Here is a 24,699-nt window from a genome sequence, read left to right on the forward strand (position 1 = left end):
CTCGGGCCCCCAGACCCAGGGCCCAGTCCGGCTGGCAGGGGAGCATCTCGTCCCATTGGCGATTCCTCAAATAGCTGGCCCAGAGTTCTCCCGCACCAGCACCACCCCCCCACCCCCAGCACGGGTCTCAGATGGCCTTCAGCTCTGTCAGCCACCACACAGGGCTCTTCCCTGCGTCGCCCCCACTCCTGCAGGGCCTGAGCGAGGACGTAAGCATCAGCAAGTTCTTCGATGACCCCATGTTGCTGGAGCTCGCCAAGCAGGATGTTGTGCTCAACTACCCCATGTGAGTGCTGGGGCTCCCAGTGGCCCCTGCACCCTGCAGCAGGCTGTGTCCTGCACTTGAAGCTGAGACCTGGCGGACCTGGACTCCACGTTGTCAGCGTCAGAGAGCTGCTGTGGCCGTTTTTAACCACCCCAAACCCTCCGACCCAGAGTCCCAGGAAGGAAGAAGTATCTGGCCTCCCAGTTCCTCTGCAGCCTCTGCCTGGCTCCATGCCCAGGGACCAGAGCGGAGCTTGGACTTCGGGAGGGAGAAGGGGACGAAGTGTTTAACCCCAAGGGGCTCTGTCTTCAGGATTTACATGGAATGTTTTTTGTTTTTTTAAAGTTTGACCTTAGACATGATTTTTAAGTGAACAGAACATTCTGACCTCTGCCTTGCTCTGTTCCTTTCATCTTCACCCCCATCCCCTTCCCTCCAGCACAGTGTGGTCCTGCCACTTGGGTTCTGAATATATGTCGTCTCCTATGTCTCTTCTCCCAGCTGCAGTCTTCCTGCCTGGATGCCCTGGGCAGCAGCCTGTGGTGGGAGGGATGCCGGTCTCTCTAGTCAGTGCTCCCGTGAATGTTGAGGCCCCTTTCTTACCTCTGCCCTTCCCCCTCCCGCACTTGCCTCTTTACTTTCCTCCTTCTGCTTAGCACCTGGGCTGGCTTGGGAGGTGTCAGGCTTCTGGGACCAGAGGCTCTTGTCCCTGGAGAATCTCCCTTGCCCTGGGGCTGGGGGCTTCAGTCCAGGACTCTGACTTCTAAACCTTTCTCTAAACCATACACACGCACAAACAGACACACAGACACACACTGCTATCGGTCCCTTACTCTACTATCCCCCATGTGAAGAAGAGACTTGATTTTCTTCAAAACTGCTTTATTAGGAACGTACCAGGGATTGATGGACGAGGCTCTGGCTGCCCCAGGAGTCCTATTTCTCCCCGGGGTCCTGTGCCGATCTCTTGACGTAGTCTCTGTACATCGTGTACACAGCACCTGCAGGAGGGAGAAGGGAAAACGTCCCATAACACCGAACCCTGTACCCATCCTCTGGCTCGCCCAGGAGTCTGACTCCAGCCATTCCCCTGAGAGTCCGGCTTCCCTGCTTGTCTTGCTGCTCTCGGTCTCAGCCGCTGCCGCCAGCGCGCGGCCACAGGGCCTAGGGAAACACCCACGGGCAGTTCACAGAGCACTTCACGCAGATCACCTGTCTGCGACGCCCCACAGCAGCCTGCGAGGTGGGCCAGCCAGGGTGCTCATCACCCTGTCAGGGCAACCGAGGCTCAGAGAAGGGCGTTTGTCCATTGTCACACAGCTAGTCCGGAGCTGTCTGCCTCTTGACCCAGAGAGGAAGAGAAGTTCAGCATATGTTCTGCTGTGTGATATTTCTCATCTCTCATCTCAGGACAGACTGTCACGAAACCAACAGAGTGCCACCCCCACAGGCCCTGGGATGGGAGATAAAACGGAACCCTGAAATGGCTTGGGTTGAGGACTTCACCCAAGACTTGCTGTGGAGCCCAGTATAGGGAACAGGGACTAAAATCATAATCCTTTAACTGTCCGGACTCACAGCCAGATTTTGCCTAATCAGCTCTGTTCTGAGACCCCAGCAGCCACTCACCTAGCATGACCGCACCCACGGCACAGGCCTGCGCGGCCACACGGGTGTGAATCAGGTGTATGGACATCTTGGTGGAACCACGGGCCTTCAGCCGATAAATCCGGTAGGCTACCACTGCCAGGCAGCCTCCTAAGCCTGTAGGCAGAGAACGTGACCATTGGGCCTCAGTCACCATTCACATGCCTCCCCTGATGAGCAACCCCCTCACTAGGCAACCTGGGCATCTGGAATAAACCCCAGCTTTCCTGCCACTTCATGGAGGGAGAGGGGGACCGTTCTCCGAATATTGAGTTGTTTCCACTCCGTGGTGTTTTCAGAGTAGCTGCTTCCCCCCAGTGTCACCCACCCTGAACCCCCTCCCCCCACTGGCTCTGCCCCAGCCCTTCTCCAACCGCTGTTGGCTCCCACAGCCGCTTTCCTGCTCTCAAGACCCTGAGGAAGGAAGGCCTGGGAGACCCCAAGCTGCTCCTTCCTCTCCTGACACTGTGTTGATGCCCCACATTTCCCTGTACCCCAAGCCCTCAGTTGGCCACCGGCTCCACCCCACCCGTCCAGACTCCCTCATTTCCTTGTCGGGCATGTCCCTTTGTTCTTTGGCACCTTTGCTGCTGGTTCAATCCTCTCCTGGCTGTTGAGTGCTCAGTGGGCAGAACACTTGAGTTCTCTGCTTCATTTGAAAAGACTAGGAGACCATTCTCTGAGGGCTCTTGCCTCTTCCCTTGCCCTCTTGCCTCCTTGCCCTCTTCCCTTACTTTCCTACTCACCGACAGGCACCAGTGGAGACTCCCTGGTCTTCCTCAGGAACTTCTGAGACACACTGTCTTCTCCCTCAGGTGGTGCCCACCAGCCTTTGTTTGCAGACATGATCCTGGCCCCAGGGTTTTCAGCTGGGTCTCTGAGGCTTCAGCCCAGTCCTAGAAAGAAGAACCCCATAATAAGAACTCCGATTCTCCTCAGTCTAGGGTAGAAAGGAGGGAGTTGCCCACTAAGACCCTCTCTTACCATGCCCCAACACAGTCACTACTTGAAAAGACGTCCCAAGTCTCCTGTGTCAGATGGCTGGACCACTAGTGCCATTTCTCCCATCCCTTCTTTCTAACATATGCCTCTTCCTCTGCTCATTCTGACTTCACTTTTCCCTGCTCTCCCCTCCCGTCCCCAAACTTCCATTTGTATCCCTACGTGGTCCTTGGGTCAAGAAAAGCAGCTGGAAAAATCTGCAGATGAGGGTGGGAGGAACAGGCCTTGAGCCTTGGGACCCCCACTGGCCTTGAATCTGTGACGGTTGTTCCTGAGGGAGCTACAGAACGGGATCTGGCCCCAGGGAGCCAGAGTCATCCCAGTGTTAGAGCACTGGTTACTGAATCACCAGAGCCAAAGACTAAAATGAGTGGACATTGATTTGTGAATAATTTAGCATAGATTTTGGACATTAGTACTAATGGAACTAATTCTGGTCCCTGAACTGCTCCCATTTCCATCTCTTGCCAAGTTCTTTGCCATTGCCGAACCCCTGCCTCCCTCCCTGGGCAGGTGACCCCTATTGCTCTACTTGCTAACCCCAGTAAACATCTGCTCTGATCATAAACTAGACCGAGTAGCAGAGTCCTGGTCCACAGACCAGGGCTTCTGCCTGTGAGGTGCCTTCTAGGTCTGACCATGAGACCGCCTCCCTGCGGGAGGTGGCCTCCATTCCTAGTTGCCTCTTCTCTCCTGGAGGAGTGAGGACTGTCGGCCCCACAGGTTCTCAGCATGCTGGTGCTTACCCTAGGAGATGGCTAGAAAGTAGAGTGCGAACAGCCCAGCCAGGGCTCAGCATCTGCTGTTTTGAACCGGCCAGGAGCCGATGATGGAGCTGCCACTGTGGGGTCAGGGAAGCAAGCTTTAATGGGGACTTTGAAGTCAGGAATGGAGAGGGGAGGAGATAGGCCAGGGCATCAGTCTTAACCCCCCATTTGCTGAGTTCCAGACCGCAGCTCCAAGCACTGGAAAGTAATGAAAGATAGATGGCAGGAGCCCTTAACTAGAGTCAGTCTGTTAATTCCCATGGCAGTAAGGGGCTGGATCAGACGGGGACTTGCTACGGAGAACAGAGCTGGAAACACAGAGGCGAGAAACGATAGAGATCCTTGGTTCTCCTGCAAGCTACACTGCTTCAAACACGAACAATGTGGGATGTAAATAAAATGCCCCAAATCCCAATTGTGGTCTTGATCCTTCAAAGGAGGCTTTCTAGATCAAGCAGATTCACCCAGGGTATGACCACTAGGACTTCCTCACGTCTCCAGGGCTCCTTGGACTGCCCGCGGGGCTGAGATGCTCACTCATGCTCTCTCGGGACAGAGATGACAATGACCTGCATTATCATCTACTTTGTTTGAGGTGCTTACATTTCAGGCCTCCCAACTGTTCTGTACGGTAGGTAGTAGTTTGTTCACAGACCGGGAACTGAGCTTCTGAGAGGCTCAGTGACTTATCCAAGAGTGCACAGCACCACCCTTGGCCATGTCAGGATCTGAATCTAGGTCTGACCGTCTCTAGGCTCTGTACTTGTAGTCCGCTTCCCACCGGCTCACCAAGCAAAGACCCTCCATCCAGGCTGAAGCTTAGGACTGCTGATCAGTTGTGGCACCCTGGATTCAGAGAAGAGGAGGAAAGAACCTTCTTGTTTGTAAGCAAGTGGACAAAGATTGAAGTACACTATGGAGAGTCCCACTCCATCCCAGGCCTTTGCTCCTTCCCTAGATCCTCAGCCCCACGTGTCTGTCCAAAAGGGGCTTTTCAGCCCTGGATATCTGTCCAGCAGCTGAAGTCTTTCTTTTCTCTCCCCAAGCACTCACTGCTCTAGGAAAAGACCCGGGGTCACAGCAGCTCCCCAGGGCCTTCACATATCCCCAGCGTCCATGGGAACTCTCCTCTCAGTCATTCACACACACTCTCCTGGGCCGCCTCTCCTGGTCCCAACGGTGGCCTGAATTCTCAAGAGATGGATGGTCTGGGCCAGAGGCAGGGGGATGGAAATTCCTGGATGAGACAGAGCAAGAATCAGGATCAACTTCATGCTCTTTGGAGAACAGGGGCCAAGCTATGGAGAGCAAAGTTCAACTTCTTTGAGAGGTTCTCCCTTCTTGCTGGGCTTCTGTTGATGCTCCTGGAGCCTCTCAGCCCAGAATTGAGAAAAGAATAATACACATGGTTACTATGATTTTCTGAGCACCTACAGGGCCAGAAATGTGGTCATTGCTTTAAGTAGGTTATTTTATTTAATCCTCACAATTCTGTTAAGGTGGGTACTATTATTCCCATTTCACGGATGAAAAATTGAGGCTTGGGTAAAATGTCTTGCTCCAGGTCACAGTAAGTGACAGAAAAAAACAGCCAGACTAATAACTGTTCCTCAAATCAAATCTCACTGCTCTGGACTAATGGGAGAAGGATTGTAAACTGGAGGGAAGCTCTTGAAACAGAAGAAATAAAATTGCTTTTAACTTCTGAGAGCACACTAAAACTTCAAAGAACAGACTTCTGTAGAGTACCACTTCAGTAAACAACTAAGATAAATTACGATAACATTTTTGTTACTATGCCAAGTCTTCAATAATTATTTCTCTTTAAGCATTTCTACATTAGTAATATACTTAGTAAACCTTTTTTCCTTCCAGGTCATGTCACACTCATAGAAATTCTAATTTAGAAGGGTCTAATTGAGTGATGCAGACAGACTTAATGGATCTGGAGTGTAGGCCACAAGCAGACATGGGGTCAGTCAGCTGCTTGAATGACCACTCTCTGAATACTTGGTCTTTTGCCACTCTGTCTTTTGAGTCTATGCCGTCATCTGTAAAATGAAGGTAGCATCTACCCATAGGATCATTGTAAGAATTAAATAAGATGATTGTTAGAATCCCCCTGCACACGGCCTGCTCCTATTCCTCCAGAATGAGCAAGCGTCAGGAAAGGAGGAGCAGGCTGGGGGAGAAGTGGAAAGTCCCTAACAACAGATGGAAATGTTGCCACGTTCCGGGTGGTCCCAATTCAACATACCCTTGTCCCTCCCCAACCTTCTTTTCTTTCTTGGCCTTCCTTACCCTAACTGGAAGCTTCAGGGTTGTTCTCTCTATTGTGTTGAGAGGCAGGTGGCTAGGACTTGAAGTGCTGCGTGAATTAAGGCATTTGCTATGCTATATATAGCCCAAGGGAGCTGAGGAACCAGACAGGGAAAGGAGGGCCAGCAACTCTTTCACCTTGAGCTAAGGAGTGCTGAGTGAGGGGATGCTGAAGAATGAACTGGACAAGGAACAGAAGATGCTTGAATTGGGTTTGGAATGGGGAGGACCCAGGCTGAAGGGCTGGGGGAAATCACAGGAGAGAAAACATGAGGCCATATATAGTAGTGTCTCAGGGACTTGAGGTGCCGGGATTGGAGGGGAACAGGAGCAGGCTGGGGCAGTGGAAGTTTCCAGATAATAGGGCTAGGCTGAGGCAGCCTCTCTAGAAAGTGCCTGGGGTGGCATCCCCTCCCCTAAAAGCAGGCAGTGAGTTCAAAGGACCTTGCAGTATTTGTCCAAGGACAGCCCCAAGAGCCACAGGCCTGGGGCCAGGAAAGTGCCTTTGTTACCACCAATCTTTCCGGGGAGACTACTCACACATTTAAAAAGCTTCTAAGAGGGTGTGGATGGTAGTGATTGGAAGGCTGCCTCCGGCTGTAGTAGTGCTGACGATGTAGGATCACTTCTTATGAAGGACCAATTTTGAGCACACCTGTCTCAGATGATGAATGGATGTGCCAGAGATTTGAATGTTTTGCTAAGATCCTTGTGTTGGGTGCTTTTGAATACCCAAATTACCTGGCTTCCTCTGAAGAGCACTGGGAGGACTAATGCCTTTGGAGCCTACAAGATTTAGGCACTTCACGTATTTTCCTTAATCCTCACAACAGCCCCCAACAGATGGATCTCTTTCCCATTTTACAGATGAGGAAACCACGGCTCAGAGAGGTTAAGTAATGGCCAGATCTCACAGCAGGTAAATGGCCGAGCTATCCAACCAATAATATTAACCACTATAGACCAGCTGACAGTGGAAAATTAACATAGCAAATAATAATGGGACTTCATGTACATTTCACCATCACTTTCTGCCACCATCCACCATCGTAGAAATATAAGTAAACAAGTACAAACAGCTGAGCAGAGAGAACTTCCAGAAATTCAAAGACTGCACCTACCGCACCACTTCTCACCAACGCAGGGTAGTTCCTGAGCCCGCACACTGCATTCTAGGTGCATCCAGAAGTCCTCGCCTGGTGGGTGGTACCAGAATCGGTCCTCTCCCAGATGCTTCTCCCCACCCCTATCTCCTGCACACACTTCACCTATCCCTCATTTGCAAGTAAATCGACCGTAATTTAAAATTCTGCCTTAGTACACAGGAACTGCTAACTGGGCTCAGGGAAGCACTGGGGAGAGGAGGGGAGGTGGGAGGGGGGAAGGAGGTCATCCCACTGTTCTTTCTAACACTACTTGTATAAACACATTCAAAAAATTTTTTGAAAACAAAAAAAATGTGCTTCACAGGGCAGGGAGAAATAATATGTGTCCCACGAGTCAACTGAAACTGCTGGGGATTCTGGGGAGAAGGGTGTGCTACTCACCCTCGCCCCCCCACCAGCACATGCAATCAAGACCTGGTTTAACAGGAAGCTTCCTCACTACCCAACGGGGCCCACAGGGCTTCCCGTTGCCAGCAAGCAGCTCTCTGAAAATCCTACCTCTCTGAGCCTTTGCTCCCATCTCCCAGGACACAGCAATCTACTCTGAGTTTATCAGCCAAGTGGGGACCCTGGAAAATGTGTAATGGAAATAGTGACACACTGCAGTCTTCAAGTTGACCCTGCAGTTCCCAAACCACAGAGCCCCAGGGTGACTCTCAAGTTCTCAAACTGGGTTTTGATCCTTTCCTGCCTGGGCCCCATGTGAATCAAAAGTGATGCGGTTCTCACAACACCCGCCTCCACCACTCTCTGCCAGAGGCTTGGAAACCAGACCCCTTCCCTGTTTGAAGCTGGTGCTCTTTTCCTGCCCTCAGGTAGCCGGTCTTTTTGTGCTAGCCAGGGCAAGCTCTCAGTCACTCATTCACTCTGCTTGTACTTGCTAAGCACCTACTACGTGCTGTGCTCTGCTCTAGAAGCTGAGAGGCAGTGGCCCTCCCTTCAGGGAACTCACATTCTAGCGGTTGCCCTTCTGCTCTAGATCCTGGTTGACGAGGGAGCAGAAGGCAAGCTGAAGACACAGCACAAGCTGACACGCGACGACCCCCTCCCCCACCCAGGTGGGATCTATGTGACATTCCTCAGCCCTACAGCTAAGGGAATGAAAAACAAATGGCTCCCCACAACGAACCTGTCCCCTAGGTAACCTCTATAGAGGTTACACTCCTTCAAGACTGAGTTTCCCTCCGTTTACAATTGTCTTAGTGACTTACAGGGAAAAAGCATTCTTATCAATAACCTAGCTTCCAGAAGGAACTGTAGATAAAATTAAATGTTCTTATACCTGCAGCCCGTTGACCCATACTTGAGGCAGGCAAAGTATAACTTCCTCCAGGAAGCTCCCAACTGTCTTAATGTTAATGCCTTGCTAGAGGGAAAAACAACCTTAGCTTGACAAGGGCAAAGCCTCCAGCACCTGGTAGGTCCTCTTTAGCATATGAAAGTTCTTCTGAAAACCTCCCTTTTCCCTTACCTCCCCCAACTCCAAGTACTTCATCAATTGCTCCTCACAACCCCTGCACCGCTCTTTCCGCCCACGGTCCAGTCCCTGGTGCTTTAATAAAACCACCTTTTTTTTTTTTTTAAGATTTTATTTATTTATTTGACAGACAGAGATCACAAGTAGGCAGAGAGGCAGGCAGAGAGAGAGGGAGGAAAGCAGGCTCCCCGCTGAGCAGAGAACCCGATATGGGGCTCGATCCCAGGACCCTGAGATCATGACCTGAGCCGAAGGCAGAGGCTTAACCCACTGAGCCACCCAGGCGCCCCTTTAAAACCACCTTTTTGCACCAGACGTCTTAAGAATTCTTTTTTGGCTGTTGGCTTTGATCCCTAACATCTTTCCTACATCACTGGTGACGCCTGGATCAGAGATCCTCTGACTTGGGTTTCTGGCTTCAGTTTATCACCTATAACTAAATTAAAAGATGTCATTATCTGGGAAGGTGATAAAAGAGAGAAGAGTTACATTTCTGGGGTTATTTTCAACTATCTGCAGGTAAAACAACTTAGCTTCCATGGATCTTATTATTTCCATTTTTTAAGGTATTTCATTTATTTATTTGAGAGAGAGAGGGCATGAGCAGGGGTTAGTGGCAGAGGGAAGGGGAGAAGCAGACCTTCCAGCTGAGCAGGGAGCCTGATGTGGGGCTCCATCCCAGCACTCTGGGATTGTGACCTGAGCCAAAGGCAGATGCATAACTGACTGAGCCACCCAGATGCCCCTCATTATTTCCATCTACCAGAAGAGAGACGGGCTACAGGCTTGGTAGTAAGGTAACAATTATAGAAAGTGTATTGATCCCAAGCTCCATGAGGAATGGTCAATCCTAAAAGATTGTGAGCCTTCCTCAGCAGTTTCATCCATGAACAGGAAAATAATACCTAATGAACATTTAATATAAACTATTAATATATAATATATACATATGCAATCAAATATTTTGACACCCTTCAAAGGTTTTGTTTTTTGTTTTTTTTTTTTTAAGATTTATTTATCTGAGGGGCACCTGGCTCCGTCATTAAAGTGTCTGCTTTCAGCTCAGGTCATGATCCCAAGGTCCTGGGATGGAGCCCTACGTCGGGCTCCCTGCTCAGCTAGAAGCCTGCTTCTCCCTCTCCCACTTTCCATGTTTGTGTTCCCTCTCTCTCTGTGTCTCTTTGTCAAATAAATAAATAAAATCTTCAAGAAAAAAAAAAAGATTTATTTATCTGAGTGAGAGAGGGTGTGGGACAAGAGGCAGAGGGAGAGAATCTCAAGCAGGCTCCCTGCCTGGCACAGAGCCTGACACAGGGCTCAGTTCCACAACGCTGAGATCATGACTTGAGCAGAAGCCAAGAGTCAGACACCCAACCAACTGAGCCACCGAGGAGCCCCACCATTTTTAAGGTTTTTGTTGAAGTCTTAATATGCTGCACAAAAGTGCACTATCAAAAGTGTATAGCTCAGATGTGTATGAACACATTCGTGTATTTAACCTTTAGATCAAGAAAAGAACAGGATCAGTCCCTCAGAAGCCCCCTCCTGCTCCCCGTGACTAAACTTACCCCTAGGTATCCATTAACCTAACAGCACAGGACACTTTAGCCTGTTTTTGAACTTCATATAAATGGAGTTTTGTGAGATTCATCTCTTTTTTTTTTTAAAGATTTTATTTATTTGACACAGAGAGAGATAACAAGAGAGGGAACACAAGCAGGGGGAATGGGAGAGGGAGAAGCAGGTCCCTCTAAGAAGGGAGCCCGACACGGGGCTCGATCCCAGGACCCCGGGACCATGACCTGAGCTTAAGGCAGATGCCCAACCAACTGAGCCACCCAAGCACCCCCTATCTTTTTTTTTTTTTTAATTTTATTTATTTATGTGACAGAGAGAGATCACAAATAGGCAGAGCCGCAGGCAGAGAGAGGGTAAGCAGGCTCCCTGCTGAGCACAGAGCACGATGCAGAGGCTCGATCCCAGGACCCTGAGACCATGACCTAAGGTGAAGGCGGAGGCTTAACCCACTGAGCCACCCAGGCACCCCAAGAGATTCATTTCTATTGTGTGTAACTGTAGATTGTTCATTCTCCTTGCTGCATAAGGGAATATTGTGTGACTACAACATTTCATCTATCCTTTCTACAGTTGTTGGACATTTGGGGGGTTTCCAGTTTTTTTGGCTATTGCCAATAATGATGCTATGAACACACTGATACATGTAGTTGTACATCTGTACACATTTCTGTGGAATTTCCATGGAATTCCAGTTATAGTGTAGACATAGTTTTGGTCTTAGTAGATATTGCCATTTTCCAAAGCAATTTGTATGAATATAGAGTTGCACTAGCAGGACGTTAGTTTGAATATTTTTTTTTTTAAGATTTTATTTATTTATTGACAGAGATCACAAGTAGGCAGAGAGGCAGGCAGAGAGAGAGGAAGGGAAGCAGGCTCCCTGCTGAGCAGAGAACCCGATATGGGGCTTGATCCCAGGACCCTGGGATCATGACCTGAGCTGAAGGCAGAGGCTTTAACCCACTGAGCCACCCAGGCGCCTCTAGTTTGAATATTTTAATCAGCATAGTGATGTTGTCTCCTGTGTTTAGTTTGACATGTTCTTTATCATACTTCCATATATTTACAAGGTCCTCGCACTTATCTTAAATACATTTGTAGAGAGGAAATGTGATAAGGAAGGTGGTTGGGGATGACTGGGGCATGGCGAGTTCCGTGGGGAGAGAGGAGAACTTAAATATAGAGGCCAAGCAGGTAATGAAAATGATTCAAGCAGCTAAGTGGGAACAGAGCCTGTCCTGCATAAAAAATACTACTCAGAAGTAGCCAGTGAAACTAGAGGGCTCAAAGGGAACAATTTTTTTTCCCCCACTATTTAGAGAGAAGCCAAAAATCTGGATTTTAAACTTTTGGCAATTAATTCATACTTTTAGAAAACATCATACTGGCCAAACAAAACTTGTCAGTGGGCCAGATGGCCAGCCCTCTGGACTAGCCGTTAGTTCCGGCCTGGCTTTGGGGATGGGAGGGTTTGACCTGTAGCAAGTCACCTCATTTGTTAGAGCTTAATTTCCTCTGTAGTCAAAAGGGTAAAATGGAAGCCTATTCTTGATGGTCAGATGAGATAATTCAGGAGTACAGGAGTTGTCAAACTCCATACAAAGTGAAGTACTCGCCCATCTCCTTGGGATGCCTTCCGTTGTTATGCACGGACTGGCTGGACTTAAAGCATTTGAGGAGTTTCCAGATTCCTTGGAGGCGAGGCCGTTTAAAGCTGGAGATTCCCAAGCGTACAAATTCTTCAGAAAGTCCTTTGAATGGGATCCTGCTGGGATGCAAGGGGTTAAGAGGAAATGGCCTATTAGGGTCTTGCTAATCTGAGAAGTCCAGGACCTCGAGAGTATCTAGAACGCCACTAAAAGCCAAGACTCAAAGGAGCTAGGATGATGAACCCCACGAGGGCCAGCAGGAGCAGAACCTAGAACCGGGCGTCAGCAACCTGATGTGTCACACTAGACCCAGGCCTCGGCGAAGCGCACAGAAGACAACTCTGGGGCTCGTAGGACCGACTTAGGATGCTCAGGTAAGGCGTGTCCTCACGGCGCCGTTAGTAGCCCGCCCAAAGTGAGGCACTGGCCGCGGGAGACGGCTGTCCCGAGAGCCAAGCTAAAGGAATGAATTGTCCCGCGGGCGAGGTCTGCGCCCACCCAGGTCCAGACTCCACGCGGGGGGTACCGACACGCTCGGCGCCCCCGGGACCGCCCGAGAGCGCGCGAGGGCCCGACCGTAGAAAGTTGGGACGCCCGCGCCGCCGCCCGCGCGCTCCGGGGCGCCCCCTCCCACCCGAGCGCCACGTGCCGCGCGCCCCCTGCTCCCAGGCCGCGGCGGGACGCCCCCGCCCCCATCGCGGCGCGTAGTGCGCAGGCGCCTCCCCGTGGGTCCCGGCGGCGGGAGCGGGAGGCGGCGGCGGGAGCGGCTTCGGCCTCGGCTGGAGACTGAGGCGAGGGCGGTGGCGGCGGCGAGAGTTGGAGGAGAGGCGCGGGTGGTGGCGAAGGCGATGGCGACGCGGGGCACATGAGGCGGCGGCCGGCGGGACGGGCCGAGGCCCGGCGGAGGAGGCGGCTCCGGTGGAACACGCCGCCCGGTGAGGGGCGGCCGCAGGGCCGGCTGAGGAGCGGGCAAGGGGCGGGGCCCGGGGGGGGGGGGGGAGAACTTGTGGGGAGGCTGGAGGGGGGGCGGGGGGGAACGCAGGGGACGGGGGTCCCGGGAAGAGTGCGGCGAGGGGGGGCCCGCTACTGCCGAGACTTCCCGCCGATCCCGGAGGGGCGTCTGACCAGCGGCCGCCCGCTGCCCCCTGCGCGCCCTCCTTCTTTGTCCCTGGGCGCGCGGTTCCCAAATTGGGAGGGAAACGGCCCGGGGGTGGGCCCGGGCGGCGGGGGCCGCGCCGGGCGGGCGGAGAGCCGGGAGGACCCCGGGCGCGCACTTGGGCGGCGCTCGGCGGCGCTCGCAACTCGTCGGGGCGGTTAGGGGCGCAGGGCCGCGCCGGGGCCGCCCCTCGCCGCCGGGGCGCTTCGCGGGCTGGTCTTTGTCTCCCGACGCTCGGCCCCTGACATCTCTCCCGGCGGCGTGCGGTTCGTTTGACTCCTTCCTCGAACACCGCTGCCGGGACTCCTGCCTCCCGTCAGTGTTTGAGACAAGATTTAGTTCGAGGGCTGGAAGGAGGGAGTTGGGGGTGGGGTGGGGGGGCGGTGAATGGCGCGGTTGTCTCCTGATCTACATGTTTCCTTTACTTAAAATGTTTGTTTTCCCCCCCGCTACGTGAAACTTTGGACAACTGTTTTGTTTTCCCTTCGATCTGCAGATTCAAAATTAAGAGAAGGCGCTAAAGCTGCGATTGTAGCCAATTGTATGGTTGGTGGCTGCGTTTGGAGCTTTGAGTTGAAAGGCTTTACGTGAATGTGTGGTTTAGAATTTGGGTTGTTTTCCTTCCCTTGAGATTGTTTTCTAAGATTGGGATTACTTTTTCTTTGCGAAGCGGACGGGTTCGGATTTATTATTTGAAGGAATGTTTGTTCATTGAGAACCTGCGATGCTCCAGATTTCATTGTGCTCACGCTTTATTTGCCTCAAGACCGGACTTGGTGGAATCGAGTAAATCAAGGTAGAATAAGTTCTGGATAAGCGTTATTTTGCGCCTGATTAGTCTAAAATAATTATATGTTCGTGTTGTGTGTACTTGGAAGTGAGTATATGGGAAAGCGCTATAAAAATCAAACTGTGCACATGAAGGGGATTTTGGTTTTTGATAAACGGAGAACAGCATATCTCGAGTACATCACGTATATGTAGAAAAGGGGATTCATAATGTAATTTAGGGATCAAATCCTTTACCCCCCTAAAGAGGGTTTAGGTATTATTCAGAGTAAGAATGCAGAAAAATAATCTTAATTCCAAAGGTTCTGATTAAATGTATTGTGAATTGTAGTTACCACGTTTCCAGGAGTTTTGTTGGATTTTTTTTTTTTTTTTTTTTGAATTTAGCATAGTATATTGCAGTTGCTTTAGATTTCTTAAGTGCTGTATAATGGCAGAATTGAAGAAATGCACCGACCCTTCTGGGTAGAAGGCAAAAAGCTGTGGTCTTAGTGTTCGCCAGATCTTTGTGAGCAGAGTGTTGTAAGGAAAGGGCATTTTGAAGAGAATACATAGGAACCATATGGAAGCTCTTTCTTTTTTTTATTTGTCCTGATCTGTAGTTGTTTGATACTGTCTACCACTTGTCTTAAACTGTTGTGCAGTTTTCCAGAGCATTTGAAACATCCTTTCTAAAAGCCAACGCTTTTAGCTTCTTTTTTAGGTTGTGTGACTTCAGAATTGGTTTTCTGTCTGTCCTAGGTAGCCACCACAGTTCCCTCAAAAAAAAAAGCAGAGGACCCAGAGACTTTCAATTCAGTTCATGAAGGTAGAATTGACTTTCAGCCTTCAATCTAAAGGATTTAAGAAGTTTGGCTTTTTTTTTTTAAGATTTTATTTATTTGACAGAGATCAGAAGCAGGCAGAGAGAGAGGAAGCAGGCTCCCCGCTGAGCAGAGAGCCTGATGCGGAGCTAGATCCCAGGACCCTGGGACCATGACCTGAGCCAAAGGCAGAGGCTTTAACCCACTGAGCCACCCAGGCGCCCCAGGATTTAAGAAGTTAACATATCTTCAACATAACAATTTTACTTAAATACTGTTCCCCTTAATAATTTTATTCATATTTTATATTTGTGTAAATTAGCAAAAGGGAAGGAATAGAGGGTCTATCTCTGATTAGCGGCACCACCCCCTAACTCCAGTCTCTCCTATAAAGTCAGTAATTGGGATCCTAGAATACAAAATACATAATTAAAATCTAGAGTATCATAGTCTTAATAAATGAATAGTTTGTTCTATGCCTAATTCAGTGCAAAGAGGTGAGTTCCAAAAAGCTGGGCTTTTTATTTGAGGTTTGTTCACATTTCAAAATTAATGAGCTGTGTTCCCTTTTTTTTTCCCCATTATCATTAGTCTGGATAGTTAGTGCAACTGGGAGTATACTTTATTTCCAAATCGGTGCTTTCTTTTTTTTTTTTACTTGCAAATGTATGTATTTTTATTAATTGGTGCTTGTTGCATAGAAACATGTGTGGCTTCTATCCAAAATATCTGAAAAAAATTTAGGCAAAGAAAAATGGGATTACTTTTTTTTTAGACCATTTCTTTGAGAATACATATGATAATAGATTTTATTTGATATCATTAACCTAAAACACAGTTCAGAACTGTTGATATCAGCTAAGTGCCAGCAATTTTCAGACGTAACTACTGCAACTGATGAGCTTAGTTTTTGTGGAAATATAAGGACTTATTCTTTTAAGTCTGAGCATTGCTATTTTCTGCTGCTCTTTAGAATGAATGACCAGACAGTACTGTCTGGCATACTGTAGTAGTATTCTTTTTTTTTTTTTTTTTTTTTTTAAGATTTTATTTATTTATTTGTCAGAGAGAGAGAGAGGGAGAGAGAGCAAGCACAGGCAGACAGAATGGCAGGCAGAGGCAGAGGAAGAAGCAGGCTCCCTGCTGAGCAAGGAGCCCGATGTGGGACTCGATCCCAGGACGCTGGGATCATGACCTGAGCCGAAGGCAGCGGCTTAACCAACTGAGCCACCCAGGCGTCCCTGTAGTAGTACATTCTTGAATTTTGGAAACATTGGAGGGGTTGACAGCCTTCAAGTTTGTCATTGAAGCCTGTTTGTGGAATGTGCTGCCCGAAGGGTTTTCCCTTGGCAGATCCATTTTATTTCTGAGAAAAGAATGTTCTGTGGAATGAGTAGAGCCCTCAGTTAAAGTTTGTATTTTTGATCTGTATTGCTTATAGTGTCAGCACAACTTGGACAAAAGTACTCAGTGGCTGTTCATTCATTTAGGGAAGTTTTTTGGTTTGTTTGTTTGTTTTCCATTCAGTTATTTGAGAATGCTGTAAGATGCTGAAGATGAATACTGTGTGGTTTTTGCTCTCAAAATGCTTTCAGTTTAACATGATGAAAGGTTTAGCAATTTGGGAATTCTCTGAAATATTTGAAACAAAAGAAATGTACAGGATTTTGGGGGCGCCTGGGTGGCTCAGTGGGTTAAGCCGCTGCCTTCGGCTCAGGTCATGATCTCGGAGTCCTGGGATCGAGCCCCGCATCGGGCTCCTTGCTCAGTGGGGAGCCTGCTTCTCTCTCTGCCTCTGCCTGCCTCTCTGCCTGCTTGTGCTCTCTCTCTCTCTCTCTCTCTCTCTCTGTCAAATAAATAAATAAATAAAATCTTAAAAAAAAAAGAAATGTACAGGATTTTGGAGTAAATTTTTGTTTTTTCTGTATAGAAATGGAATAAACTTCATACATCCCTATTATCCTTTAATCTCTAAACTGGATGTTCAAATCTTAAATAGTTACAAAGATTATTTTCATCTACATCTTTGTACGATTTATCAGTTTTGACTGAGTTTATTATTACTTAACTGAGTTATAACATTTGCGGGGGGGGGGATGTTCAGAATAAGGTAGATCTGAACTTTCTGTTTTTAGGGAATTCCATTTGACTCATTCTTGAACCTCAGGTTCCTAAATGCCCATTTCAGAATAGGTGTTTATTTTATTTTATTTTATTTTTATTTCCATTTTTTAAGATTTTATTTACTGGGGTGCCTTGGTGGTGCAGTTGGTTAAGCATCTGCCTTCAGCTCACATGATCCCAGAACCCTGGGATCAAGTCCTGCATTGGGCTCCTTGCTCAGTGGGGAGCCTGCTTCTCCCTCTGCCTGCTCTACCTGCTGCTCCTTGGTTGTGCTGTCTGACAAATAAATAAAAATCTTTTTTAAAAAAATATTTTATTTTATTTATTTATTTGAGAGAGAGAGCATGCATGTGATGAGCACAAGGTGGGGAGGGGCAGAGGGAGAAGCAGACTCCCAGGGAGCCAGACATAGGGCTCAATCCCAGGAGTCTGAGATCATGACCTGAGTGGAAGGCAGACACTTAACCAACTGAGCCACCCAGGCATCCCAATAGGTGTTTATTTCTGTTCAAAAATTTCTTCCTGAAGTACTCTTTATCTCCTGGCTTCTGATTTTACCGCCTTGCTCTCTGGCTATTCCTTCAAGTCCCCTTGGCCGCCACCTGCCATCCTCTTCGACCAGATTTTTTTTTTTTTTTTTAAAGATTTTATTCATTCATGAGAGAGAGAGAGGGAGAAGCAGGCTGCCTGCAGGGTGCCCAATGAGGGACTTGATCCCAGAAGCCTGGGATCAAGACCTGAGCCAAAGGCAGACGCTTAACCGACTGAGCCACTCAGGTTCCCCTCTACCAGATATTTAATTGATGGACTTTCTCAAGTCTTAGTCCTCTGATATCATCCATTCTGTGGCTTCAGTTACAATATGTATTTTGGGGGCGCCTGGGTGGCTCAGTGGGTTGAAGCCTCTGCCTTCGGCTCGGGTCATGATTTCGGGGTCCTGGGATCGAGCCCCGAATCGGGCTCTCTGCTCAGCGGGGAGCCTGCTTCCTCCTCTCTCTCTGCCTGCTTCTCTGTGATCTCTGTCAAATAAATAAATAAAATCTTAAAAAACAAAAAACATGTATTTTGAATATTCCCAGATTTTTGTCTGCCTCCCAAACTTCTTTTCTGATCCCAGCTGCCTACTCAACGTCTGTACTTAGTTTCAAGGGGCACTCTGCTCGAGATGCGCAGACTGACCTCTCGATCTTGGCTCCAGACCTAGACCTTCTTCACTGTACTATTTAATTAAGTGGCTCTATCAACAACTTACTGAGGCCAGACTTGTGATTTTTCTCTACCTTTAGTCTCTCCATACTAGTCTAGGTCACCTTTTCCTAGGATTATTACAGTCAATTATAAATGGTCTTATCACATTCACTCTTGTTTTTAAGGGGGGGGGTAGTATGAGATATTTAAGATAGAAAAAGTAATAAATAATACTACAATAAATACTTAACATAACCACGTTGCCGCTTAGGAAAATAAAATATTGCCAGTAAAGTTCAGGTGTTTCCCCACCTGATTGCATCCTCCTTTCCCCAACCTCCATTGTAGACCTCCTTGCCAGAAGTAATTACTAATTAAATTTATTTTTATTTATCTTTTTAAGATTTTATTTATTTATTTAATTGACAGAGAGAGAGAGAAGACAAGTAGAGGGAGTGGGAGGGGAGAAGCAGGCTTCTCCCTCAGCAGGGAGCCTGATGTAGGGCTTGATCCCAGGACTTTGGGATCACCACCAGAGCCAAAGGCAGGTTCTTTTTTTTTTTTTTTTTTTTAATTTTAGATTTTTATTTATTTATTTATTTATTTGACAGAGATCACAAGTAGACAGAGAAAGAGAGAGGAGGAAGCAGGCTCCCTGGTGAGCAGAGAGCCCGATGTGGGGCTGGATCCCAGGACCCTGAGACCATGACCTGAGCCGAAGGCAGAGGCTTAACCCACTGAGCCACCCAGGCGCCCCTTACATAGCAGTTTTGTGGAGAAATCTTCTGATCCTCCTAGATTCAGTTAATAGCATGCTGCACTTCTCTTTTATAGGGTTTATCATAATATTGATTAATTATTTGTATAATGCCTATTTCACCATTAGTCTGTTCTGTATATTTCATAAAGTCAGGAGTAATATCTGTCTTGGGCAGCCCAGTATCACAGCACCTAGCTCGTAGTTCGTATCTGTATTCAACAATTACTTATTTGTAATTAATAATTAATTATTAATTATTTGTAATTGCTGATAGTAGCAAAGTACTTTTTTTTTTTTTTTTTAAGATTTTATTTATTTATTTGAAAGAGAGGCAGTGAGAGAGAGCATGAGCGAGGAGAAGATCAGAGGGAGAAGCAGACTCCCCGTGGAGCTGGGAGCCAGATGTGGGACTCGATCCCGGGACTCCAGGATCATGACCTAAGCCGAAAGCAGTCGTCCAACCAACTGAGCCACCCAGGCGTCCCAGTAGCAAAGTACTTCTGACAAAGCTTTTGTTCTTCTAATTAGAAACCTCGTTATTGGGGCACCTGGGTGGTGCAGGCAGTTGAGGATAGTCATGCTGAGGTCGTGAGATTGAGCTTCACGTCAGGCTCTGAGCTCAGTGCAGAGTCTGCTTGAGTTTCTCGCTCTCCCTCTCCCTTTGCCCCTCATCCACTCACTCTCAAGTAAGTAAATAAATAAAATCTTTATTAAAAAAGAAAAGAAGGGGCGCCTGGGTGGCTCAGTGGGTTGGAGCCTCTGCCTTCGGCTCAGGTCGTGATCTCGGGGTCCTGGGATTGGGCCCCGCATCGGGCTCTCTGCTCAGCGGGGAGCCTGCTTCCCCCTCTCTCTCTGCCTGCCTCTCTGTGTACTTGTGATCTCTCTCTCTCTGTCAAATAAATAAATAAAATCTTTAAAAATAATAAAAAAAATTTTTTTAAATTTAAAAAAAATAAGAAAAGAGCCTCATTATTTTATGTTGTTTTTTGCTCTGTTGGTCTTATATGCCAATATAGTGTTAGTTCCTTGGTAAATATTTATTGATGTAAACTTGCTAATAGCCATGGCCTGAGGAATCTTCAGCAGTTTTAGTAGACCAGAAACACAGTGGTCACCACTGGTATAATATACACAATGGGTACACTTGCCTTCCAGGAAAATAATCATGGCTTAGGCAGGCTGTCAGATGTAATAAAGAAATTGAAGATTGGGTTTTTTCTTTGACATTCTGTACCTAGTTCTGATTTTCATTTCTTCTTCCTATTTGCTGGGACAAGCTTCAGTATAATTAATGTCCCAAGAAACTGGGACAGTTTATACATTATGGCCAATGTTGATAGTTTTGCACTTGTATTTTACTTTGTAGACTTTTTTCTTTTTCTTTTTCTTTCTTTTTTTTTTTTTTTTTTTTTTTTTCTTTTTTTTTTTTTGGACAAAGATAACAAGTGGGCAGAGATGCAGGCAGAGAGAGAGAGGAGGAAGCAGGCTCCCCGCTTCCTCAGCAGAGGGCCCTATGCGGGATGCGATCCCAGGACTCTGGGATCATGACCTGGGCCGAAGGCAGAGGCTTTAACCCATTTCATTGAGCCACCCAGGTGCCCCTGTAGACTTTTTTAAACATTGCTTTTCAGGGGTGGGCACCTGAGTGTCTTGGTCATTAGGCGTCTGCCTTCGGCTTGGGTCGTGGTCCCGGGGTTCTGGGATTGAGCTCCACATTGGGCTCTCAGCTCCTCGGGAAGCCTGCTTCCCCTCCCTCTGCTTGCTGCCCTGCTTGTGTTGTTCCCTCCCTCACTGTGTCTCTGTCAGATAAATGAATACAATCTTTACGAAAGACTTTTTTTAAATTGCTTTTTTGGAGTAGGTAATGTATTAGGTATTATAAAATCCCAAAGGTATAAAAGGATTTGCAGTGAAAAGTAAGTCTTCCTTTATTCTCTTCTCACTCGTTTTCTTTCTGCTGAAGCAATTATTATTTACCCTTTTTTGTGAATTCCTCTAGCGGTATCCATGGACTCTAATTCTCCACACATACACATAAATGGTAGCATACTGTATGCACTGTTCTACAGCCTGCATTGTTGGCTAATATACCTTAGTTTATTTCCTATCATTAGAGATAGAGGTGTCTCATACTTTTTTGACTACCAGATGTGCTGTAATTTGTTTACCCAGTCCCTTCCAGATAGACTTTTAAATTTTTTCCAGCACATTATCAACAGTGCTACAGTGAATACTCTATGTCTGTAAGCATATTTATTAGATGAACATTGAGAATTGGAATTGCTGGGTCAAAAAGGGTGTGTGTTCTTCATATAACCAGTTAACCTCACCATATATATACCCTATTCTGTATTCTTCCTTATCAGTGATTGGCTGTCAGTTCTTAAATTTTTTCCACTTGGATAAATGAAAAGTAGTATGTTGGTGTAGTTTTAATTTGTAAGTCTTTAATTACAAGTGATATTATGTATCTTCTACATATTATTAAAAACCATTTATATTTCCGGGGCGCCATAGGCAGTTAAGCATCTGCTTCGGCTGAGGTCATGATCCCAGCGTCCTGGGATCAACCCCCATGAGGGGCTCCCTGCTTAGTGGGAGCCTGCTTCTCTCTCTTCTCCCCCCTTGTGCTCTCTCTCGCTATCTCTGTCACTCTCTTTCAAATAAATAAAATCTTAAAAATATATATATATATTTCTTTTTCTGAGACCTCTCTCTATCCATTGCACATTTTTCTATTGAGTGGTCTTTTTTGTTATTATTTTTTTTTTTTTTTAAGATTTTATTTTATTTATTTGACAGAGATCACAGGTAGGCAGGGAAGCAGGCAGAGAGAGAGGAAGGGAAGCAGGCTCCCAGCCGAGCAGAGAGCCCGATGTGGGACTCGATCCCAGGACCGTGAGATCACGACCTGAGCCGAAGGCAGAGGCTTTAACCCACTGAGCCACCCAGGCGCCCCTATTATTATTATTATTTTTAAAAGATTTTATTTATTTATTTGACAGAGAGATCACAAATAGGCAGAGAAGCAGGCAGAGAGAGAGGGGGAAGCAGGCTCCCTGCTTAGCAGAGAGCCCAATGTGGGGCTCAATCCCAGGACCCTGGGATCATGACCTGAACCGAAGGCAGAGGCTTAACCCACTGAGCCACCCAGGCGCCCTTTTTTATTATTGATGTTAGAGTTCTTTATGTGTTAGAGAAATAAAACCTTTTATTCTGAGAGCTGCAAATCATTTTAAGCATTCAGTATATCTTTTGAGTTGTTTACAGTATTTATTTTTTGCTTTCCAAAAATTACACTGTGTATAATTGAATTTGTCATTTCTTTCATTTGACCTTTAGGTTTTTGTATCATTTTAGAAGTCTTCTCTACTCAGATTATCAAGGAAAAATAATGTCCATTGTTTTTTCTAACTGCCATTGTTTTTAATTTAATTCAACTTTTAGTTCTTTAAAGGTGTGCTTGGCATATTAGTAAACCCTCAGTACATGTTAATTTTTTTTTTTTAAGATTTTATTTATCCATTTGAGACAGAGAGATACAAAGAGAGAGCATGAGTAGGGGGGAGGGAGAGGGAGAAGCAGACTCCCCTCTGTGCCAGGAGCCCACTGTGGGGCTCCATCCCAGGACCCCAGGATCATGACCTGAGCTGAAGGCAAATGCTTAACCATCTGAGCCACCCAGGCACCCTGTTTTTAATTTTAAATCCTTGATTCATTTGGAATTTATTTGTTTGACAGAGAGAAAGCAAGAGAGGGAACACAAGCAGGAGGAGAGGGAGAAGGACAAGCAGGCTTCCCATTGAGCGGGGAGCCCATGTAGGGCTCTATCCCAGAACCCTGGGATAATGACCTGAGCCAAGGCGGACGCTTAACAACTGAGCCACCCAGGTGCCCATCATCTGGAATTTAAAGACCCAACTTTAATTTTTTCCAGAGAGCTACCCATGGTAGTTTATTACCATTTATTAAATATTCCATGTTTTGTCCATTGCTTTGAAATGCCACCTTATCATACATTACATTTCCAGATGTATTTTGATCTTCTGGACTTTGTGTTATGTTCCATCCCATTGATCTGTTTATCTTTTTGCCAGTTACACCTTTTAAAATGATTAGTTTTATAATCTATATCTAGAGAAGCTTGTATACCCTTCTTACTCTTTAAGAAAAGTTCCCAAGGGGCGCCTGGGTGGCTCAGTGGGTTAAAGCCTCTGCCTTCGGCTCAGGTCATGATCCCAGGGTCCTGGGATCGAGCCCCGCATCGGGTTCTCTGCTCGGCGGGGAGCCTGCTTCCTCCTCTCTCTCTGCCTGCCTCTCTGCCTACTTGCGATCTCTGTCGAATAAATAAATAAAATCTTAAAAAAAAGAAAAGAAAAGTTCCCAAATGGGGCGCCGGGGTGGCTCAGTTGTTAAGCGTCTGTCTTTGGCTCTGGTCATTATAACAGGGACCTGGGATCAAGCCCCACATTAGGCTCCTTGCTCAGCAGGAAGCCTGCTTCTCCCTCTCTCACTCCCCCTGCTTGTGTTTCCTCTCTCGCTTTCTCTCTGTCAAATAAGTAAATTAAATCTCAAAGAAAAAGTTCCCAACCATTCTTAACTTTATTTTTCATGTTAAATGTGTTTATTCATTTATTATTATTCATTTATTCATTTACTCATTCTTTGATTTATTTAAGTTTTTTTTTGTTTTTTGTTTTTTGTTTTTTTTTTAAGTAATCTTAACACCCTATGTGGGCTCAAATGCACGACCCCCAGATCAAAGCCACAGGCTCTTCTGACTGAGCCAGCCAGTCACCCCTTCACATTAAATTTAGAATCAATTTGTCTGCTTCCTAAGAAATCTGATTGGCATTTTTAGAAATCAAGATTGCATTACATTTTAGATCAGTTTAAGGAAAACTAATATCTTATGATGGCTTTTGTATCCAAGAATATGTAGTATTTTAAGCTTTTTTTTTTTTTTTTTAAGATTTTTTTATTCATTTATTTGACAGAGCAGGAGAGCACAGGCAGGGGTTAGCAGCAGAGGGAGAGGGAGAAGAAGCAGGCTCCCTGCTGTGCTGGGAGCTGGATGCAGGGCTCAACCTCAGGATCTTGGGATCATGACCCAAGCCGAAGGCAGTTGCTTAACCAACTGAGCCACCCAGGCGCCCAGTTTTCAGTCTTTAAAGCATTTTTTAAAATTTTTTTTAAAGATTTTTAAAAAATTTTTTTATTTATTTGACAGAGAGAAAGATCACAAGTAGAGAGGCAGGCAGAAGGGCGGGGAATAGGCTCCCCGCTGAGCAGAGAGCCCAGTGTGAGGCCCAATCCCAGGACCCTGAGATCATGACCTGAGCCAAAGGCAGAGGTTTAACCCTCTGAGCCACCCAGGCGCCCTAGATTTTATTTTTAAGTAATCTCTACATCCAACATGGGGGCTCCAACTCACAACCACAAGATCAAGAGTCCGCATGCTCTTCTGACTCAGCCAGCCAGGTACCCCTTGACTAGCCTATCTAGATTTGTATAAAGAATGTTTCGTGAGAGAAACCGTGTAATACTTTCTGAAGGGGAATTTGTTGTTTGTGTGTCTAACTCAACTAGCTTGCTTTGACCTTAATGTTCCAATTCAGTAGTAGATGTTCATGTTCTGTTATTCAGAGTGAAAGCTTTGTATTTATTGTAGGTTGAGCAGGTCAAGCAGATGTGCGTTTCTCAGAATTACTTAGGAATAGGTTTTGGTTTCTTTTTTGTTTTTGTTTTTGTTTTTTTAGTTTGGAAAGATTGTTAGGAATTGGGGGAGCATCTCAGTTCTTTTACTGAATTGTGTATCTGAAGCCGTTGTATCCTATTACTTGAACTGAGAAAAGAGGATGGCAAAATATGTTTATGATTGAGATGTGTCCTGGGAAGGAAATTATATACACATACCTTGCAAAGCATTCTACTGATTAGATTTATTTTGATTACCAGTTCATTATGGTTACTAGTTCAGGGAGAAATTTAAATCAACCTTATATTTTT

The 24,699-nt window shown here is 46.6% G+C and overlaps 3 protein-coding genes across 4 annotated transcripts in view; 2 read left to right on the forward strand and 1 right to left on the reverse strand.

The window, feature by feature from the left end:
• The window catches only part of LOC111158070 (elongation factor Tu GTP binding domain containing 2), a 41,286-nt gene extending 40,634 nt beyond the window's left edge, over window positions 1–652 (forward strand). Inside the window, exon 28 of the mRNA XM_022519886.1 lies at window positions 195–652. Within this exon, the coding sequence (XP_022375594.1) occupies window positions 195–290 (96 nt within the window). The 3' untranslated portion in view covers window positions 291–652. The remainder of the gene's footprint in view (window positions 1–194) is intronic.
• Window positions 653–720: 68 nt separating this feature from the next.
• LOC111158071 (HIG1 hypoxia inducible domain family member 1B) lies at window positions 721–3,789 on the reverse strand. Of its 2 annotated transcripts, none has more exons than XM_022519888.1 (4): window positions 3,661–3,789; window positions 2,659–2,808; window positions 1,895–2,029; window positions 721–1,266 (listed from the first exon to the last, which is right to left on the reverse strand). In XM_022519888.1, the coding sequence occupies exons 2-4, from the start codon at window positions 2,756–2,758 to the stop codon at window positions 1,202–1,204; spliced, it is 300 nt and encodes a 99-aa protein (XP_022375596.1). In that variant the 5' UTR covers window positions 2,759–2,808; window positions 3,661–3,789; the 3' UTR covers window positions 721–1,201. The 2 variants fall into 2 exon arrangements, with proteins under 2 accessions (XP_022375596.1, XP_022375595.1); XM_022519887.1 differs by lacking the exon at window positions 3,661–3,789 and adding an exon at window positions 2,897–3,413.
• An 8,977-nt stretch (window positions 3,790–12,766) lies between these two features.
• The window catches only part of LOC111158137 (gap junction protein gamma 1), a 32,453-nt gene continuing 20,520 nt past the window's right edge, over window positions 12,767–24,699 (forward strand). Inside the window, exon 1 of the mRNA XM_022520017.1 lies at window positions 12,767–12,805. The gene's annotated coding sequence lies outside the window, so the exon portion shown is untranslated. The remainder of the gene's footprint in view (window positions 12,806–24,699) is intronic.

The sequence above is a fragment of the Enhydra lutris genome, unplaced genomic scaffold (assembly GCF_002288905.1).
Source record: "Enhydra lutris kenyoni isolate GAN:26980312 unplaced genomic scaffold, ASM228890v2 scaffoldscaffold57, whole genome shotgun sequence".
Taxonomy (NCBI): Eukaryota; Metazoa; Chordata; class Mammalia; order Carnivora; family Mustelidae; genus Enhydra; species Enhydra lutris.